This window comes from Thamnophis elegans, chromosome 11, assembly GCF_009769535.1.
Source record: "Thamnophis elegans isolate rThaEle1 chromosome 11, rThaEle1.pri, whole genome shotgun sequence".
Lineage (NCBI taxonomy): Eukaryota > Metazoa > Chordata > Lepidosauria > Squamata > Colubridae > Thamnophis > Thamnophis elegans.
The window spans coordinates 7,297,015-7,319,922 of NC_045551.1; the positions used below are offsets into that span (position 1 = coordinate 7,297,015).

Genomic DNA, 22,908 nt, shown 5'->3' on the forward strand with positions numbered 1-22,908 from the left:
AATCACAATATTCAGAAACAAAGTCTGCAATGCAACAGTGTGACCTCTTACTGAAAATTTAGATAAAGTAGTTGGGAATTATAGATTCAGAACTACAGGCCTGAATAGGAAGACATTCTGTACTTTTACTAATACTACTTATCTGGAATAGACACCAAACAGACAGAAGATGAAAACATCTGCAGAATTCTATAGGAAAGAGAATTTACTGTTTTCCCACTCGGGTATTAAACTGTCCTGCAGAAATCTGACACAGTTGTTAAAGGAACTATGTCCGTAGGATTTATTGATTGATTTAAAAGAGTTGTAAGGCTATCCAATTCAAAACACAGGCAGCTCACGTCAGCAATAAAACCATACAAAAACTTAAGACCAAGAAGCAGTTTAAAAAAAAGGCACTTCAATCATCTCCAAGGAGGCCCCAACAGCCATCCATAATCTTCCATTGCTCTACCCCGCTGCCTGGGTAAAGAGCAAGGCCTTGATGGCCTTCTAAAAGGCTAGAAGGGTGGGGGCTTGCTGAATTGTGGAGGGGGGGTGCTCCACAAAATAGGGGCAGCTGTGGAAAAGGCTCATCTGGTTCTAATATTAGAGCTCGATAAACTTTAAAAAGCTTAAGATTCTGACATGTTATATCACAAGATTTTGGCCTATGAGATAATAGGCTTCCATTTCTTCCTACATATTGCCAATTAGACTTAGAAACTTGTTCTGACCCTCTCCTCCGTCCAGTAACGAAAGCAGAGACAAGCTTAACTGGAATGTCCTTTAATAGCAAGAAACCAAAACCTCGGTGGCTGAAAGCCAAGCATAACAAACAGATAAGGACCTTGGCAGCAACTCAGACAAACCTTGGCAGCCATCCAGCCTGCCAAGTTAATTACAACAGTTCTCTTTGACTTCTGCAAGAGGGGCGTGTGCACAAGCAGTCTTTTTTATAGTCTGGAGAGGAGCCTAATGACCACCAGCTGAGCGCAATTACCTCCTGTACTTGTGTAACTGTTCCTGACGCCTATTAGCTCTATTAGCTCTTCGATTCCAGACATCCAGGAACAACTCACTGCTGGCTTCTGGATCACTCTCCCTTGTCTCCTCCCCACTGGTCCAAGGCTCAGGCGCCACCTGGCGGCCAACCAGTCTCTCTGCGCCCTGCTCGGAGTTGGAACCCTGTCCAGGGTCCTCCACATCCTCCAGAGTCAACTCATAGGGCCCCTCGCTGTCGGAGTCTGGTGGCAGCTCCAACGGCTCCTGCTGGGCCACAACAGATACCATACTTTCTCAAGAGAGGAAAGGAGATTTCTATTCAGAAGGATTGCTGAACAAATCATCTTAGGCATCCACCTCCTTTAGCTTGGCATTCATTCTGCTATGACTTTAAATTTCGAACGTGTTCTCCATCGCCTTGAGTAACTTTGAACACCTCCAAAAGAATCGCCGCAAGCCAGCCAATCTTTTGAGTTGAAGACAAAATTGATATTGTGTCGGGTGCTCACCTGTACAACCCGCATGTCCAATCCCGTCTCGGAGGACAGCTGTTCCCGCACATGTCTGGCTGGTTTGGGAGAGTTTTTATAGGCATTTTTTAATGTTTCCAGCTGTTTTGCTGTGATGGTGGTTCGAGGTCTCTTGGCTCCAGCCTCTGAATCGTCTGCAAGGGAACAGTTTCCAGTTATTGTAGAATGTGGAGCAAGAGACTTTTTCCTAGAAGACGTGGGGAGTTTTGAAAGCTGACAAGAATGACCACATTCAGTTATATTTGCATCTTTTTACGGGTACACTCAAGTTTTGATGGATACATAGTACTAAAATAAACCAGGCTTCACTTAACTAATACAAGTAGTCCTTGATTAATAATGGCAATTGGGATAGGAATTAGTGACATCAGTTGCAGGAGTCCTGGTTGCCACCATTAAGCAAGGACCGTGTCAGCAAGTACGCATTACAAGGATTTCTGACTTTCTGCAAGCTTCTGCATTGGTTCTGCTTGGGGAAAGCCAGCAAGGAACAGTGGCAATCATGATTGCCAATGTAACAATCACACAAGTGTGGATATGCTATCATGATTGCCAATGTAACAATCACACAAGTGTGGATATGCTATCATGATTGCCAATGTAACAATCACACAAGTGTGGATATGCTATCATGATTGCCAATGTAACAATCACACAAGTGTGGGTATGCTATGATAGCTAGAACACAAGAGACCGGTGTTAGATACCACTTGTTCAGCATTGTGGTAAATTTAAACAGACACTGAATGAGTTATTATTAGATGAGGATGACCTGTAAAACCAAACAGAATAAAGAGAGATGTGCAAACATCTGTTTAGGCTGATGTTTACATAAGATAACTGAAGTGGCCCCAGCGCTATGTGTATCTTCAATATTTTATTCCACTCCAATTCCATTTTTTTTTCACAGTAATGTCAATTAGTTCGTTTATATCTTCTGCACATATGTTTCTTTGCAATTTTAATATCCCTCTATTTTCTACATAGGAAAATACATTGATTTGGGTTATTTCCATTCGTTTCAAATCCACCAAGCAATACAAAGGGGCTGAACCTGGAACAAGTACCGTATCCAACTTAATTTTAAGAAAGGCAAATGTGCTTATTCTGATATTTGTAGTCACTCTCGTCTTTTTATATCAGAGTTCCTGTCTTGCTACTATGAATTAATTCTAAATTTTGATAGGGCTACTCATAAACCTATGCTCTTCAATAAAGGGGCATAAATAAGGCTTCTCAACTTTAGTAATTATAATAACATTTTGACTAGGTATAATGTAACTAATCTGTAATTAAACCTACCATCTTAAAAACTGTAGTAATTTTGGGCAATTAATCTAAATGCACCATTTTAATTCTCCTTTAGGTCCTGCTAACTATAAGAAAATTATTAGCGCACTTTCATTGAGAGGTAACCATTTCCATCCGCAGTAAATACACCCTGGAGCTAAAATTGCCAAGCTGAAAGATATAGAATATAGATTTTTCTGAACTCTTACGATGAGTCTCACACTTAGCTGCCTTTCTTCTAGTAGAATTCTTTTCCTCGAAGCAAGCCTCCGTATATATGCCCCTCTAATTAGCAAAATGTTAAAATATAAAAATATATAATATATAAGAGCCGAGGTGGCGCAGTGGGTGGAGTGCAGTACTGCAGGCCACTTCAGCTGACTGCTATCTGCAGTTCAGCTGTTCAAATCTCACCGGCTCAAGGTTGACTCAGCCTTCCATCCTTCCGAGGTGGGTAAAATGAGGACCCAGATTGTTGGGGGCGATATGCTGACTCTGTAAACCGCTTAGAGAGGGCTGAAAGCCCTATGAAGCGGTATATAAGTCTAACTGCTATTGCTATTTTATATAAAGCATAAAACATCTTATATCTTCCCACATATTGATAAAATATGTCTTACTATATAGCACTAGAATCTATTCTCCTTCTGTGGTTAGCAATGGACTTTAACCTATATGCTGATAGCTCTCCTCTTCCCCTCCTCTCCCCCCCTCCCCAAGCTATGTGGGTTGCAAAACTGTATCATACTGAAGTCATTGATTACTCTGAGCCCATAATAGAAATTGAGCAGCGTTCAATCCGTGATCTCTTAGCCTCCCTCTCCACCAATCTCCTTTACACGGGCAGGCATTGCATCACCCTAGCCAAATTGATTAGGTCAAAATAGAGTCCTTAATTAATGAGAAGTCAGGGCTTGTCAACATGAAATCCATTAAAGACCAGTTCAGTTTTAATTTCAGTCAGTGTACCGTTGGGCAGCCTCTGTGGATTCATTAGCGTTGGTGATCTATAGCCTTTTTCTGTCTGGCTTCCTTGAACCCAGCCTCGGTTCTGTTGTTGTTTTTTTTACCTACAGTAAATATCGGCATTTCAGACCCTATGCTGAAAAATGGGAGCCTTTCTGGGTGAAGGGCCAGCTAAGCTAAAGTGCAAGAATGCAACTCTGCCTCTTTCAAGAGAGCCGCGACTGGGATGACTTTCAACTCTTGATCTTATTTTATGTACCGCAGCCTGAAATCAACAGAGACGACAAAAACCAACTTCTTGTGGCTCATCCTAATAAATAAAAACAAACAAACACTTCCCTTACTTCCAACCATCTGATATACACAATTGTGAACGAGCGGAAAAGGAGTGTTTGGGATGCTACAGACAAAAAAGTTGAACTATAGGAAAATGTGTGTTTTTTTCCTACATAAAGCATCCATTCTGAGAGGATGATTCCGATTTTAACATATCTAATTCATTTCGCCTGATGTTATATCGAGGGGTTACACTGGCTTATGAGAACCATTTGTTTCTATTTTCTGGAATTTTGCAAGCCAGCCCAAAGCAGAGCTTAGTCATTACACCAGGGGTGGGTTTCAGGCGGTTCGCGGAAGTCCCCGCGAACCGGTTGGTCGGCGAACCCGGAAGTAAGTAACTTCTGGGAACGCCGAAGGATCCACCCGCCCACCCGCATTTCTTACCCGTTTTTTTTTTTTTTTTTTTTTAAGAGAACTTTTTTATTTTTCTTTAAAAAAAAACAAACACAAATATATCATCATTTGTCAATCATTAAGACATTGAAATACAATTTTTTTTTGTTGTGTGTACCCCTCCCTCCCTCCACCCCCCCATCCCCCCTCCTCCTTCCCCCCCCGACTTCCCAGAACCCGTACACGGTATGGATTTTTAACTAACACAGTCTAAAATCTATTCAGAAAAAAGAAATAAAGAAATTAATGACATTCTAGATTAAACTTAGCTTCTTCTTACTGAACTAACTTTTAACAGTTTAAATCATTTCTGATCTTAAGCATAGGCTAACTGGAATTTCTTAGTCCCGTATTTATTTTGTATATAGTCAATCCATTTTTTCCAGTCTCGTTTATATCTCTCATTTGAATGATCTTTAAGATATGCCGATATTTTAGCCATTTCAGCTAAGTTTGTTACTTTCAATGTCCATTCTTGGATTGTAGGCAAGTCTTCCTTCTTCCAATATTGCGCCACCAACAGTCTTGCTGCAGTTATCAGGTGCAGAATCAAATTGGTCTCTACCACTGTAAAATCAGTACATATACCTAGTAAAAATAACTGAGGAATAAACTTTATCCTTTTTTTAAAAACATTTTGCATGACCCACCATATTTTTATCCAAAATGCCTTAACCTTTTGACAGGTCCACCATATATGATAATATGTAGCATCGAGAGAACCACACCTCCAACATTTAGGCTGTACATTCGGATACATAGAAGCCAACTTTTTAGGATCTAAATGCCATCTATAAAACATCTTGTAAAAATTTTCTCTCAGATTTTGAGCTTGTGTAAATTTCACATTTCTTACCCAAATTCTTTCCCATGTATCCAACATTATTGGTTCCTCAATATTTTGAGCCCATTTTATCATACAATCTTTAACTAATTCTGTTTCCGAATCCATCTGTATTAATACATTATATATCCTCTTTATATGCATTAAGCTTTGATCTCTTATTTGTTTAAACAGATTATCCTCAACTTGAATAAAGCCAATTTTTTGATCTATTTTCCACCTAGCCTGTAATTGCCCATACTGGAACCATGTTTGAACTACCTTCTCCTCTTTTAATACCTCTAAAGATTTTAATTGTAATACCCCCCTTTCCGAGGTAAGAAGCTGTCTGTAAGTAAATCTATCCTGTTTTTGTGCTGTATTCATATTTTCAATTGCATGTCTAGGAATTGCCCACATGGGTATCTTGTCATTTAATTTATATTGGTATTTCTTCCAAACCCGCAATAAAGCATTTCTCAAAATATGACTTTTAAAGTTCTTATCCAATTTTTTGTTGAATAACAGGTAAGCATGCCAACCAAATACCAGATCGTGTCCCTCAATGTTCAATATTCTATCATTGGTTAAATGAATCCAATCACTAATTACAGATAATGCCACTGCATCATAATATAGTTTTAAATTAGGTAGTTTCAATCCTCCTCTCTCACGTACATCTTGCATTATTTTCATCTTTACCCTCGGCTTCTTTCCTGCCCACACAAATTTGTTGATACCCTTCTGCCATTCTAAAAGGTTCGCATCTTTTTTAAGTATAGGTAACATTTGGAAAAGAAATAAAAATTTTGGTAAAATGTTCATTTTCACTGCCGCTATCCTGCCCAGCAAAGATAAGTGCAATTTCTCCCATTTTTTCATCTCTGTCTGTATGCTATGCCAAAGTGGTTCATAATTATGCTTATATAATTTCCCATTTGAAGTTAAAATGTTAACTCCAAGATATTTGACTTTTTTAACTACCTCACATCCTAGCATCACTCCTAATTCTTCCTTTTGTTTAATATTCATATTTATAGCTAATATTTTGGTTTTTCCTAAGTTTATTTTAAAGCCAGACACTTGACCATATTGATTAATCGTATTCATTAAAACCATACTGGATTCCTGCGGTTGTTCCAATATTATGACCAAATCATCCGCAAAAGCGCGGACTCTATATTCTTGCTGCCTAATCTTGATCCCTTTTAAACCATCCAAGCCCCGTATTTTATTCAACAATACTTCCAAAGTTATAATAAACAATAATGGGGACAAAGGACAACCCTGTCTTGTACCTTTTCCAATTTGAAAAGAGTCTGTTAAACTTCCATTGACTATGATTTGTGCTGTTTGCTGTTGGTATATTGCTTTAATTGACTGTAAAAAATTATCTCCTATCTGCATTTTTTGCAATATCTTCAGCAGAAATTGCCAGTTAACTCGATCAAAGGCCTTCTCAGCATCCAAAAATATAAACGCAGCAGGGATCTGGTTGTTCTTTCCCAAATATTCTAATGCATTAATAATTAATCTGACATTACTTTTCATCTGTCTCCCTTGTATAAAACCTGTTTGGTCCGTATGTATCAATTGTTGAATGACCAACATTAACCTATTTGCTAATATTTTAGTAAAAATTTTATAATCTACATTCAGTAATGAAATGGGTCTATAATTTTTGGGTTGAGTAGTATCTTGATCTTCTTTGGGTATCAAAGATATAAACGCTGTCTTCCAAGATGGAGGGACTTTACCTTCCGTTTGAATCATATTAAATAATTCTCTAAGAGGTTCTACCATTTCTAACTGTAAATTTTTGTAGTAAACCGCTGTCAAGCCATCTGTACCTGGTGCTTTCCCTGGCTTTAATTGCTTAATTACCTGCAGGATTTCCCCCGAGGTTATTGGTTGATTCAATTTTTGCCTGTGTTCTTCTCTAACTGAAGGTATTTTCTCCTTGTCTAAATATTTGTCTATGTCTAAACCATTAATTTTTTCCCCTTTATACAGTTCTGTAAAAAATTCCCAGAAAGCCTTTTGAATCTCTTCCTGTTGGAACACCTCCTTCCCTCTGTAAATCAGTTTAGATATATTTCGAGTTTTCCTTTTTTTCCTAATCTGATAAGCTAACCATCTGCCAGGTTTGTTTGCATTACAAAAAGTATTGTGTTTTGCATATAATAAATTAGTAGCTACCTGGTCAGAGATCAACATGTCAAATTGAGATTTTAATATGTTAATAGCTTCCTTAACCTTTGTATCGTCTGGTTTCCTTGTTAACTCCAGCTCTTTTCTCTTAATTTCCTCTTCCAGTTCTGTTCGTTTTAGCCCTTGCTTATTTCTATGTGTTTTATTTATATTCATCAAAACTCCTCTCATATACGCTTTGCTTGCATCCCATACAAATTCCATAGATGTACCCTTACTCATATTCAAAACAAAATATTCAGATAGTAATTTTTTACAATCATTAATATAGTTTTCATATCTAAATAAATTTTCATTCAGTCTCCAAGACCTTCTTGCCTGCACTACCCTTCCCAACTCCATCCAAACTGGGTTATGGTCCGAAAGGACTCTAGCTGCAATCTTTGTTTTCTTGACCCTAGGAAGCAAATCATTAGTGGTTAGAATAAAATCGATCCTTGAAAGGGATTGATGCCTGTCCGAGAAGAAAGTGAAGTCATATTCCTCTGCATTTCTTTCTCGCCAGATATCTCTCAATTCAAAATCATCCATAATGTCAAAGAAAGATTTGGGTAACTTTGCTCGCATCTTGGTATTTAGGCGGGAAATCTTCTTATCTCTCTTAGTATCTATCACTCCATTCCAGTCACCCAATAGTATACAGGAACTATAGTCCCACTGTACTAATTTAGCATGAAGATTTCTATAGAATCTATCTTGCTGTTGATTGGGAGCATAAATTCCCAAAAGTAATGTCTTTTTCCCTTCTAAGATTAAGTCTAAAGCAATATATCTTCCGAAGGGATCTGCTTCTATTAATTCAGCTTTCATATCTTTTCTTAAGTATACAACTATACCATTCTTCTTTTCCATAGCAGAAGCTGCAAAATGTTGACCAAATTTTGAGTTGATCAAATATTTTTGATCAGTTGACTTGATATGAGTTTCTTGCAAACAAATTACATCGTTCTTAAACTGTTTAAGATAATGAAATATTTTCTTCCTCTTCTGTGGAGAGTTCAGTCCGTTGACATTCCATGTTAAAATCTTAGTTGTCATCTTTGGTTGGTTGAAGCATTTTTAGAGCTTCCTGCACGGCCTGTTTAACCTTAGGTCTAGCTCCTCCCACTGCTTCCAGATTTGTTGTTGTAGTTCCTTGATCGATGGCCGATGATTGTTGATGCTGTTGCCTCTTAGCTTGTTTCTCCATACGTCTAGTAGTCATGCGGCTAGGTCTTGGTTCCATAGCACCTTGCACTTCTAGAGAAGAGAGATGCTCCATCTTGTCTGGTGGTTGTGTAGTTTGCTGTCTATCCTGTCCTTCTTGTGGTCTTTCTCTAGGTCCAGATGGTGCAGGGTGTCCGGCCTTCAATATATTATAATAAAAATCTCGGGCTTTCCATACAGAGTTGAGGCGGTACCTTTGCTTATCAAATGTAAATATGATGCCAAATGGTGCATCCCATCTATACTGTATCTGACGATTTCTGAGTTCTTCGACCAAAAAAGCGTAGTCTCTTCTGGCTCTTAACATTTGAGGTGGTATCTCTTTCAAAACAGCCAGGTCTTGACCGCCAATTTGAAGCTTAGTGTTATAAGACGCTTGCAGTACCATATTTCTGAACTCTCTTGTAGTAAAATATATAACGATGTCTCGAGGAAGCTGCTTCTGCTTTGCCAGCCAGGAGTTAACGCGGTAAGCTTTGTCAATTTGCCAGCCTTGGTTGGTCCCTGGTCTTCCCATCAGGCGGTCAAAAGCTTCCGATAGGATCTGTTTCAGGTTCTCCTGTTTCTCCTCACGCAGCCCCCTTACTCTTAATGCGAACTCCATTTGTCGGTACTGTATCATAATAATTTCTTTTTCAGCATTTTCCACTTTTTGTTCCACCACCTCTGTTTTCAATGTCAAGTTAGCATTGGCATCATTAAGAACCTCTAGAGTATCTTCCATTCCAGAAATATGTTCTGTTAATACAGTTACAAGACTCAGCATGTCGTCTCTAATTTTATCAACCTTAGCCTCAAATTTCTCATACAACTCCTGTTTAAGTCCTTTTATTTCACTTTTAATTTCACTTTTAATTTCTTCTTTCATTTCTTTTATTTCCTCTTTTCTCTCCTCTCTATTATCTCTAAATTTATCTTCCATTTTAATTGTCTGTGCATTAAGAGCCTCGCTTAGATTACTCAGAAAAAATTCTTTCGTTAACACATCCCCAGCAGGGGGCGTAGGAAGCGGAGGCTGCAGCTTTGTACCAGGCACTGAGGATGTGCCCCTGGAAGTAGAGGGTGACGACTTCAAGTTAATATTTGGTTTTGAGGCCATTTCAAAATTTGTCTGCCTGCAGTTAATAAAACTCTATTGCCTAAATATGTAGCTTTAAGTAAAGAGGCTTTTATTTTGAAGTTTAAGGCTTGGCAAAAGTTTCAGTGAGTAAACATTGTAACAAAACCGTTCAACAGATTCATCACCATTTAACTTCCAAATAAGCAAAGTTAATGAAGGAGTAAAATTCTTCTATTGTGAAACCAAAACATGTGATAAGCTATCTCTTTTGTTTTGAATTCTTTTGAAGTCTTGTGAGAATTAGCAAAAAGTGTTCGTTATTACCGGAGAAACCAGCCTGCTCGGCGCCATTTTAAAAGCCTCTGAGTAAATAATTTTTCGGAGGAGAAAAAGAGAAGAAGCTAAAATATTGATAAGCAATTATTGTCCTCGCAGTAAACGGATTCAGCTCGTGATAAGATTAAATCAAACAAAACTTAGAGCAGAGTGGGAGAGACCTACTTTGTCCTGCACAAGGCAGTTGGAAGTTCCCAGCACGGACAGCCGTTCTGCCTTGGGCTAGCCCCCCTTTCCTTGCAAGCACAAAAGCTGCAAAAATCGAAGAGCATTTGCCAGCAAAACAGTTTCTTCTTTCCCTCTTGCCTGAAGGATAAGAAAACCTGATAAGACGTCAGATGGAAGATCCTCTAATCAGGTACGTAGCCAGGAATTCGGAGGCAGCTGATTTTTTGCTGCTTCCACCAGTAGGCTCCTCCCAGGAAGTCCTTTCTTACCCGTTTTTGACGAGTTCTGCGCTTCCACGCATGCACAGAATGCATACAGCGCCTGCGCGATCCTCCAGGAGCAGCTGGAGCATCGCACAGGCACTAGTATGCATGCGTGCACTGCGCGCGTGCACGAGGACGCCGCCGGCCCCGTTCCAACCGAACCGGTTGGAACGGGGTGAGAAACCCACCCCTGCACTACACCTTAGTGTGCCAATCTGTTGTTCTACACCTAGTGGCACCAGAGCAGCAGAGCCAGTTCTGAAACATTTCCCAGAATGCCAGAGATTATACCTGGCAAAAAAAAAAAAAAAGCTTTCCGTGCACATAATTCTAGGAATAAAACAGGGGAAAGGCTAAAACAACAAATGAGACCAATCCGGATCTTCAATATAGTGCATTAGGTCTAATGTGTAATGAGGACTTGGGTCCGAATCAGAGCCAACCATTGCATGCCATATTCTAGGTCACAAAAAAACTGCAGTTGGCTGGACCCATCTCCCCCCCCCTCGCCCCCCAGCATCACAACTGCAATCAGCAAGAAGTGATGGATACTGATATTCCTAGGTGGCGCAGGGAAATCTACGTTGTCTTCCAGTATTGCATTGTTCTGTTTTCCAGTTCAAACAAGTTATCCAAAGTAGAAAGATGTACACAAGAGTTGCAAGTCTCTTAATTCCCTCTCTCTCATTCCCTTGTTAAGATAGTTATGTGACCACTCATAAAACCAACTACAGTTGTAATGAAAGGGTGTAAAGTTCTCTTCTCTGTAACGCGCTCTACATGGGGCTGCCCCTGAAAAGTGTTCGGAGACTACAATTGGTCCAGAATGCAGCCGCGCGAGCGATATTGGGTGTACCGAGATACACCCACGTTACACCTATCCTCCGCGAGCTGCACTGGGTTCCCATTGGTCTCCGGGCACGCTTCAAGGTGCTGGTTATCACCTTTAAAGCCCTACATGGCCTAGGACCCGGATATCTGCGAGACTGTCTTCTGCCACATACCTCCCAACGGCCGATAAGATCACACAGGATGGGCCTTCTCCAGGTGCCGTTGACCAGACAATGTCGTCTGACGGCTCCTCGGGGGGAGGACCTTCTCTGTAGCTTCTCCGACCCCATGGAACGATCTACCCCCAGAGATCCGGACCCTTCCCACTCTCTCGGCCTACTAAAACCCGGCTATTTCGGCAGGCCTGGGGCTGTTGACCTCATGAATGAGGTCCAGCCCCACCCAGATTGAGTGCATGAAGTGATTTTTTTTAATCTGCTCTTCTTTCTCTATTTTTTTTTTTTAATTTTTAACCTTTTAGAAATGAATTTCTGTAAGCCGCCCGGAGTCCTTCGGGATTGGGAGGCATATAAATTCATTGAATTTGAATTTCTCGGTTCTCATTTGTTTACACAATCTTATTGTCTCCACAACTACAAAATATTATCTAGCCTGTTTTTAACCTAGACCTTATTTAATCACTGATTGTCGATGAATGTCTGAATGTCTGAAAATAAAAGTAATCCCAATTCTGCCCTCTTTCACATAATTTATGCCAGAGGTAACTCTCAGCAGGCCTTCACCAACCTGAACAGGAGAGGAGACACCAGGATCATAAAAATCTGTCCCATTTTATCAAGGCCAGTATGCATTATTCAAGCCTACCGTTCTGTTTGGCTGTTTCATAATCCTCCTTGCAGACTAGGCGCCCATCTTCCATGAGATAAAACTCATCCCCTGTGGCAAGTTGGCGGTTGCAGATAATGCAGGCAAAGCAGTGCAGATGATAGACGAAATCCTGGGCTTTTCTTACTACCTGGGTGGGTGGGATTCCCTGTTGGCATGCTGTGCATTTTGTACCAAAACGCCTGCAAAGGAAGAAGAAAATAAAAAGTGCCAATGCCTAGACTATGTAGAAAAAAACACGATTATGATAACAGTCAGATTCAGGTTTCTAGGAAAAAAATCTAATTCCATATTTGAACAATACATGTTCTTCTGACTCTACAAATAAGCCCAAAATAAGTGCCTAGGTGGCGCAGTGGTTAGGGTGCAGTACAGAAGGCCACTACAGCTGACTGTTATCTGCAGTTCAGCAGTTCAAATCTCACCGGCTCAGGGTTGACTCAGCCTTCCATCCTTCCGAGGTGGGTAAAAATGAGGACCCAGACTGTGGGGGCGATATGCTGACTCTGTAAACCGCTTAGAGAGGGCTGACTAACTGCTATTGCTATTGCTATTCCACCCTTTTTCATGACAGAGATTTCCTCTGCTCCCAAATTAGGGTACAGAAACAACTAAAAGCAGCTATGTTGGTAGCCTATTGTCCTCACCTGAACAGGTGTTCTGATCAAATTGCTCCTTGGCATTAGAAATTCTAACAGAGCATTCCATCAAATTTTGTTAATCTAAAAGCAAATACTTTAATAGGCCTTATTTTACAGATAGCTACTGATACGTCACCATTTTCACCAACTTAGTATATCTAGGTTGCACAACTTCCTCACAGCTTACAAGAAAAGACTAACCCAATTTGTCTGAGGACAAATCGAGGCACTTTTATTGGTTTTAATGAGACCATGAAATTCTGAACCAACTCAGACAAAGGTTCTCTCGGTCTCAATGTTGAAGTCCTTCAGAATGACCAAATATGGGTTCTCCACTATTATAATGGACAGTCAGATCAGTCAGGGAGGCTGTTGAGTTGCATCAGTCAGAGATTTCCTAGTAAATACTTATTTAACGCAGCATGCCTCATCATTAGCTATCTAGTCTAGGCTGATGCAGAATTGGAGCTGCAGGTGGGAAAGCAAGTTGCTGGTTATCCAGTAACCTTTTTATTCAGAATTAAGTTATGGATGAGGACAACTTTGTTATGAATTCAAGAAGCAGAGAGCAATATCTCCAGGCAAGGAACCAAAAGCCATGAGACCAATGTATTTGAAAGAAAGGCAGGACCATTAAAAGAAAGAATCTGCATATTTGTGTCCTCTAAACAATGCCATGCCACCCCATCTCATGTATTTGCTTATTTGTTTAACAAATTTATATAGCCAACCCAGAGGTGGGTTCCTACCAGTTTGCACCTATTCGGTAGAACCGGTTCTCCAAATCTACCGAATCGGTTAGAAGAGGTTCCACCAGTGGACCCGGAAAGCAGGCCACACCTACAGAAGAGCTTCCAAACATTTTTGAAACCCACCACTGGTCCTTGGATATGATTATTCTACACTATCATGCTCCTATTTATAAAACTCAGTGCCTCTGTGAAAGGTAAGGATGACTACTGCGTTTGTGGTGCAATCAGAACATTGCGTGTGTTGAAGTTGTTTTAACGCAAACCAAAGATGCCTTTTAAAAAACAAGTTTACATCATATTCTTATGCATGCCAGTGCTGTTTGTGAGGTAATTTAAGGTGGTTCTGACAAGTGTCGTCGGCATCTTCATATCCGGTCACGTGGGCGGCAAGCCACTCCCATCCGGTCACGTGGGCGGCAAGCCACTCCCACAAAGGAGGCCACACCCACAGAGTAGGTTCGAACAATTTTTGAAACCCACCACTGAGCCAACCACACAGAGGTGACACTTGGTGAATTATAACATCTACCCTTTTCTCAACCTGCAATCAGCTATATGTGTGCCTCTCATCTTCTGTAGAGGACTAATCTATTGGTCTCCAAAGCCAGAAAACTTAAGATAGCCAAGATGAAGAGTGAATAATTAATTATTTGAAGTACATTCAAATGTTTTCTCCACGGACTTTCTAAATAGTCTAACCAAGCTAATCCGATTCCCTAATGATGTATTTGCTATAGGAACTAGCACTTTGTCGCTGCTTGTTGTTTTCAAATCTACACTTAAAAGATTGGAGGCATGCTCCTTAAAAAAAATAATAACATGCAGTTCAATTTGCAATGTTCATGCCTGCCAAACCCCTCCCTAGAGAAGCATGGGCTTAATCTGTTTAATGTGTGGGTTACATGCAGCTGCAATGTCTTTCTCCCACACTCCCATTAAGCCTGGGAGGAGGAAATTTGCTCCCCTCAGAGAGGGTCCACAACTTGGGGGTCCTCCTGGACCCGCAGCTGACTTTGGAACATCACCTGTAGGCTGTGACCAGGGGGGGGGGGCTTGCCCAGGTTCGCCTGGTGCACCAGTTGCGGCCCTATTTGGACCGGGAGGCACTTCAAACAGTCACTCATGCCCTCGTCATCTCAAGACTGGATTACTGTAATGCGCTCTACTTGGGGCTGCCCCTGAAAAGTGTTTGGAGACTACAATTAGTCCAGAATGCAGCTGCGCGAGCGATATTGGGTGTACCAAGTTACACCCATACTACACCTATCCTCCGCGAGCTGCACTGGCTTCCCATTGGTCTCCGAGCACGATTCAAGGTGCTGGTTATCACCTTTAAAGCCCTACATGGCCTTCGACCCAGATACCTGCGAGACCGTCTTCTGCCGCATACCTCCCTAAGACCAATAAGATCGCACAGGATGGGCCTTCTCCGGGTGCCTTCAGCGGGACAATGCCGGCTGGCGACGCCTCAGAGTAGGGCCTTCTCTGTTGCTGCTCTGGCCCTATGGAATGAGCTACCCCCAGAGATCCGGCCCTACCCACTCTCATGGCCTTCCGTAAAGCTATCAAAAGCTGGCTTTTCCAGCAGGCCTGGAGCTGTTGACCTTTTGATTGAGGTCCAGCCCCCCTTTGATTGGGTGCATGTTGTGCTTCTTCTTAATTTTATTGTGTCTTATTGTTTTAATTCTTTTTAAATATTTTTCATTTCTGTAAGCCGCCCGGGGTCCTTCGGGATTGGGCGGCCTAGAAATTCAATAAATGAAATGAAATGAAATTAGGGATGGACAAAAGTACTTGGGATACCATAAAGTCACATTAAAGAGCTGTGTTTATTTTAAATGCCAGAAAAGGAGATTAGCATTTTGGTTCACAAGACAGCGCCTTAATATTACAGCTTGCTTTCCCAATTTGCAGATTGCTTGTTTTCAAAGACAAAAGAAAAAAGCCTAAAATGTATTTGTAGAAATTTGTCTTCTAATTCCTATTAGTCATCCAATACATGACAATTATTTCAGCTACTGAACAAGAGGGTGGAAACTGATCATTTAATCTATACAAAAGAGATGCTTAATAATTTAGTGGTCAAGGGCCACATGTTTCCCACAATAACTTACACAGATAATAGAGCAAATGTCTGAACTTTTCAATAATTATACTGTTACTCAAAATAATTCCAAACCTGTGCCAGACTATGCAGTGTTACAAATCTGATCCCCAAAGACATTTTGGAACATGCAGGGGCTGAATGTAGCAGTCTTCAGAGCAGTTGTAAGATCCCAGGAAGACATGGAGTTGTTTTAAGGAGTTATACACAAGTTCTACTTCCACCTCCTTGCATGCTCTGAAGAACAGTTCTCTGGCACTGATTTCTAAAACTGAACAACCTTAAGTGAATACAGACCACTGGTGGGTTTCAAAATTTTTAGAACCTATTCTGTAGGTGTGGCCTGTTTTGTGGGAGTGGCTTGGTGGTCATGTGACTGGGTGGGTATGACTGGGTGGGCATGGCTAACTTGGAAAATGTGGTGAAACTCACTTAACAATGCTCTTGTTTAGCAACCAAAATTTTGGGCTCAATTGTGGTCATAAGTTCTCTTTCTTTTTCTTTCTTTCTCTCTCTCACACACTCTTTCTTTCTTTCCTTCCCTTTGTCTCTTTCCCCCTCTTTCTTTCTTTCTTTCTTTCTTCTCTCTTTCCCACTTCCTTTTTCTTTCTTTTTTCTTTCTCTTTCTATCTTTGTCTCTCTCTTTTTTCTCTCACTCTCCCTCCATTCCTTCCTTTCTTCCTTTCTTGTGTGTATCTCTTCCTTTCCTGTGTGTATCTCTCCTCCTTCCTTCCTTCCTTCCTTCCTTCCTTCATTCATTCATTCATTCATTCATTCCTTCTTTTTGGAACAGGTTCCAAAAGGTAGGCTAAATTTCACGAACCGGTCCTGGCGTACCAGTGTGAACCGGGAGGAACCCACCCCTGATAGAGACCTACTGTTGCATTTAATATTTTTGTTAGAGCAGCTAGTTAGAAAACAAGACAATGGATTTCCTTGTGGGAAGCTGATAGGAAGCATCAGAAATCTTCCTCCTTCCTCCCTCTTTCTTCATCCTTGCTGTTTCCTTTCTCTCTTCCTGTCCTTTCCTTCCTCTTCTATTATTTCCTTCTTTCTGTCCTTCCTCCCTTCTTTTTTCTCTGCCTCCCTTCATTCTTTCCTTACTGTTCCTTCTTTCCTTCTCTTCTTCCTACTTTCCCTCTTTCCTTTCCTCCCTTCCCTCCTTCCTTCCTACTTTCCCTCTTTCCTTTCCTTATCTTCCCTCTCCTTCCCAGCAGGCAAGTCGGTGCCTGTTGCTAGCTGGGGGAATGACCAAAGGATCGCAAGAGAGTAGCTGGGAACCTGGAACCTTCAAAATGAGCATCCCATGACCCCAGCAGTAGCCTGTATTTCTGAAGCAGCAGCAGCCGGGCACCACTGAAGCACCAATAACTTCCCCAAATTTTATTCCCTAAGAAGTCATGAAACCCAGATTTTAAATGCATTTTGTAAGTTAGTCTATTTGTGATATCTTGTTGCCCTATGATGGACCATTCTGCCCAGTTAAAGGTTATGGAAATGAAAGTTTTAATACTACATAGATGTCTTCATTTGCTCTCCTAATAATGGATTTTAAGGTTACTCCACAATGCAAATTATAGAGATATGTGCAGTATCTCTCGGTTTTTTGAACTTTAGGGTTGGGGAATACTGTGTACGGCCAAGAAAATAAACACATCTATCATGAAGAGCCGAGGTGGCACAGTGATTAGGGTGCAGTAGTGCAGGCCACTTCAGCTGACTGTTATCTGCAGTTCGGCGGTTCAAATCTCACCGGCTCAAGGTTGACTCAGCCTTCCATCCTTCCGAGGTGGGTGAAATGAGGACCCAGACTGTGGGGGCGATATGCTGACTCTGTAAACCGCTTAGAGAGGGCCAAAAGCCCTATGAAGCGGTATATAAGTCTAACTGCTATTGCTATTGCTATGAAACAAATCAACCCATACTTTTTTTAACTCAAGACACAAGGGTTCAAATTATTCTATTTTGGTCATATTATATGAAGACTAACTCCAGAGAGTTAAGTCTTCATATAATACGTTCCAAATAGAAGAAGAATCTAAAGCTAGCAAAGGTGGAAGGAAAGAGAAGAGGGTGACCAACAGCACTGAGGATGAACAATAGCAGTGAGTTCACTGTTGGAAGACTTGAATGATCAGATTGGGGACAGGTTGTGTTCTGACCCCCCTCCTCCATCCAGGAACGAAAGCCAAAACCAACGTAAATGAGAAGGTTTCTTTTAATCAGTCCAGACTCTCATTGGCTGCAAGCCACATAAACAAAGAGATAAGCACTCTGGCAGCAAGTCCTACAAAACTTGGCAGCAATGCAAACAAACTCTGGCAGCAATCCAGCCTGCCAAGTTTGTTTCTTGTTAGTCCTTAACATTGGTTTCTGCAGAAAGGCGTGGCACAAGCAGTCTCTTTTATAATCAGGAGAGGATCTTAATGAGCATCAGCTGAGCGTAATCACCTCTTATAATTACGCCGTTGTTCTTGACGCTGAGTAGCCCTTCAACGGTGTGCATCCTGGAACAACTCACAGGTGTTTTCTGGATCACTCACTCTTGTCTCCTCCCCACTGATCCAAGGCTCAGACACCACCTGGTGGCCAACCAGTTTCTCCTCGCCCTGCTCGCAGTCAGAACCCTGTCCAGGGTCCTCCACCTCCTCCAGGGCCGACTCATAAGACCCCTCGCTGTCGGAGTCTGGCAGCAGCTCCAACAGCTCCTGCCAGGCCACAACAGGTTGTCATGGAGACAGTCTATATGTATGATTGCTAGGAGTAAAAAGTGCCTTGATGACACTAATCAATCAATCAATCAATCAATCAATGTGTAGTGGAGTTGCCTTTGTGTTGGAAAATTTTTGTGCTGAGCAAAGTAGATAAATTGGCAAGGATTGCTGCCCTATTGTTCTTCCAGCAAAGAACTTCTACTGGATCCGAGAGCCTTTCTTTCTAGAAACAGCCTATTTGGATCCAACCCAATGTGCACAAGAACACAGACGTTACCTTGCTCACTGTCAGGCAAAGGAAATATGCACTGATCGAACGATAAGATTATGATATGAGAGATTATCGTAGGAGCTTTTCTGCACAAACAGAAAAACTGATCTCTCCGGCAAGACTCATCAAAAGCATTGCCAACAGTGACATTAATCCAGACCGTGACCCGTCAAAACCACGGTAGACAAAAGCGCGCTCGACGAAAGCGCGTACCTGACTTCATCAGCAGCGCGATGAAAAAAATTAAATTGAAATTAAATTGAAATTAAAATAAAATTAAAGCAAGCCGATTCACATAAAGGTAAGGGTTAGGTTTAGGTTTAGGGTTAGGGTTAGGTTAAGGGTTAGGGTTAGGTTTAGGGTTACGTTAAGCGTTAGGGTTAGGGTTAGCATTAGGTTAAGGGTTAGCGTCAGGTTTAGCGTTAGGTTAAGGGTTAGGTTTAGGGTTAGGTTTAGGGTTAGGTTAAGGGTTAGGTTTAGGTTTAGGGTTAGGTTTGGGGGGGTTAGGGTAAGGTTTTCGCTTCAATTTTAAATTTACCGCTCACAGCGCGATGTTTTCATCGCGCTGTGATGACGTCACGTACGCGCTTTCGTCGAGCGCGCTTTCGTCTACCGCGGTTTTGTGGTGGAACCATCCGGACGCTTGACATACATTCATTTATACAATAAAATAAGTTTTCCCCTTCCTTTAATAAATTTGGATTATTTTTTAAAGCTAGCTACTTTCCAACGAGCTAAAGCACATGAAGAGAGTTTGCATTAAGACAATTGGGATCTCATAAAAAAATTAAAACACTGTCACCGCTACACTGCTACCAGGTTGCTGTCCGTGGTCCTGAAACGGAAGGGAGCTAACATTTCATAAGCCTTGCCTCTTGCATGCATTTCTGCTGCCTCATTTCACATATGTACTTTATAATTAAGACCTTATTTTTTTACAGCTGGCGGTATCAATCTAGACTTTCCACAGTCCAATATCTACTTCCTCATCTAAGCCTCAAACCCACTGATTTAGCAGAGCCCTTCCTACCCGGATAGCCAGAAACTCCAGGCACCATGATTACATTTTAATACATTTTTTTTGCTTCCATTCACATGGTGTGAAAAATGTTCTGCTCTTGTAAAAAACATGTCTTTTAATGGCATCTGTCAGAGCCTATCAACCATCAGAAAATGTGGCTAAGTAAATAATACCATTTGTTATTTCGGGCAGGAGCAGCAACCACTGGAAATCACATCAATCAGTTTTTAAAAGGCAAATTAATAATAGGATATATGGTGACATAAACACATTAACATGGAAAATTCATTCAATTCCTCCCCCAGCAAATACCCCTCTGGGTAATATAGTAATAGCCAGGCCCCCGAAAGGGAATGGTTAGCTGTAATACTAATGTTCAGCAGCCAATGAATTTGCAGGGGATAGGATATACTGGTTCAATTGTGCTGCTCAAAAGGACTCTTCACAAAGCATTTAGCTCTACACCATACTGCTGATATACATATAATGTAGGACACATACCAGAAGCTTAAATTCATCTCTTGGGATCATTGCATCTTGTTTCCTCTCGTTGTTCTTTCCATTTCATGTCTGATTTAAATTCCTCGGGACAACGTTTGCTCACGTTTTTGAAACACTATGCAAACAATATATGAGGATTAGGCCATCAAGATAGCCCACCCAATGGGCTTATGGAGTAAGACTATTAAACTTACGATATCTACAGCGTTTAAAGAAAATATACGCAAGATGGTTTATAGATGGCACTTTCCCCCAACAAGGTTAGCCAAAATGTTTCCTGGGTTATCCCCACTGTGTTGGAAATGTGGAAGAAGGGAGGGCACAGAGCCGAGGTGGCGCAGTGGTTAAATGCAGCACTGCAGGCTACTTCAGCTGACTGCAGTTCTGCAGTTCGGCTGTTCAAATCTCACCAGCTCAGGGTTGACTCAGCCTTCCATCCTTCCAAGGTGGGTAAAATGAGGACCCAGATTGTGGGGGCGATATGCTGACTCTGTAAACCACTTAGAGAGGGCTGAAAGCCCTATGAAGCGGTATATAAGTCTAACTGCTATTGCTATTGCTCATTCCCTAGCCTGTTAGACTTTTAGCAGTGGGAATGGGAGCAGGAGAAATCTTGGAAGGAAACCATTCTCATTTCCACCATTAGCAATTCTCCCCTCACAAAATAATAAAAATCTGGGTATATTTCAAGCTATTTCATGGGGCTTTGCGGCTGGAACAAGACCAGTTTGCATCCTGTTCCTTCTGGTTCCCACACCTGCCCTTGTCTTTAACAAAGTGAGAAATTGTTAATCTTTCTTCATATACTTGTTCATGTTTATTTCCTATCTACATAAAATATAATAAAACTGATATTTTAAAAGTGGGGATTGCATCTTGGAAAATCAACCATTTTGTTTCTGAATTTGTTGGAAGAGAGGTTGCTCACCTTGAAAGATGCACATGAATAATTGCAACTTGTGTCATTTGATACTGTGCAGTATGTGGAGATAAATTTGCATGATCTCTCTTTCATCCTGATCCTATAGGCATGCAACACCTCCACTCGGATCCATGTGATATATAAGATCTCCTTAGTATACATCTTTCATAACATTTTTGTTTGCTAACAGAAGAATATCCTGTTCTCATTCTGTGGCAAAAAAAATGCCTGCTGTGCAGAAAGTCTCAACTTTAACTCTCATCTTTCAAAATATGTTTAATAAATAAGCAAGAAAAGCACATATACACATCCTTCAAAGATTTAAGTTGCTATAAGATAGCTTTGCATGGATAAACCTGTCATTTGTGTAAGGTATGGCTTAATATAGGAACCAAAAATAAATGCAAAGCAGTTTCACTGCTAGTGGTGGATTAAGTTGAATACATTTGTTTTAGGATATGTGTTACATATCAACTTTATGGTAAATGATATTATAAGCAGGAGACACTGATTTATAGCAATAGCAGTAGACTTATATACCGCTTCATAGGGCTTTCAGCCCTCTCTAAGCGGTTTACAGAGAGTCAGCATATTGCCCCCAACAATCTGGGTCCTCATTTTACCCACCTCGGAAGGATGGAAGGCTGAGTCAACCCTGAGCCGGTGAGATTTGAACCACTGAACTGCTGATCTAGCAGTAGCCTGCAGTGCTGCATTTAACCACTGCGCCACCTTGGCTGATATATATGCAGCCATACTTTACTTGCTAACAGATAAGTAACAAAACCTAGCAATTTGGACTAAGAAAATCTAGCAGTTTGGAGTGTGATATGGTATTTAGTTTTCGGTCATTTAAAAGGTATCAAATAATGATGTACAAAATGCTCTTGTTTCAAACAGTTCTGAATTTAAAATGCCCTATTTTGCACCTTGAAACAATAATTTTGAATTCCAAACACGATGTTCCTACCTTTCTGGAAGTGTTTTGAGCTTCAAGCAGTTGCTTCAAGATTGAAACACTTCCAAGATTATTCAAATAACCCATACTGAATTGAAAAGAACGGTTTCAAACTCGAATAGGGCAAAACTAAATTCAAAACATTTCCATACCCTCAACAGTCAATGGAAAATTCATCAGGCCCCAATAATATTCCTAATCAGAGGTAACATTAGGTCCTTAGAAAAGGGACAATAAAGCAAGATGTACTGCAAAATTTCAAAAGCACTCAAGTCACAAGGATAGGTTCTGTCACTATAGGGAAGGGTGGGCCTGAATTGGCATTCTATATATGCTGAAGAATATTAAATCAGAATAATATTTTATTGCTATACATGAAATCAGGAAATAGCCAGATAGCATATCGAAGAAAGCTTGGCAAGATGAACCAGGTAAAGGGAACATTTCAACAATAGAGAGTTGTACCAATAGTTCAGAGGTGGGTTCCTACCAGTTCGCACCTATTCGGTAGAACCGGTTTGTCAAATCTACCGGACCGGTTAGAAGAGGTTCCACCAGTGGACCCGGAAAGCAGGCCACACCTACAGAAGAGGTTCCAACATTTTTTGAAACCCACCACTGGTCCTTGGATATGATTATTCTACACTATCATGCTCCTATTTATAAAACTCAGTGCCTCTGTGAAAGGTAAGGATGACTACTGTGTTTGTGGTGCAATCAGAACATTGCGTGTGTTGAAGTTGTTTTAACGCAAACCAAAGATGCCTTTTAAAAAACA

General features: G+C 40.9%; 1 protein-coding gene across 1 annotated transcript in view; it reads right to left on the reverse strand.

The window, feature by feature from the left end:
- The window catches only part of LHX4 (LIM homeobox 4), a 75,290-nt gene that overhangs the window by 4,723 nt on the left and 47,659 nt on the right, over window positions 1-22,908 (reverse strand). Inside the window, exons 3-4 of the mRNA XM_032226778.1 lie at window positions 12,226-12,428; window positions 1,494-1,648 (exon numbers count right to left, since the gene is read on the reverse strand). Coding sequence (XP_032082669.1) covers window positions 1,494-1,648; window positions 12,226-12,428 — 358 coding nt within the window. The remainder of the gene's footprint in view (window positions 1-1,493; window positions 1,649-12,225; window positions 12,429-22,908) is intronic.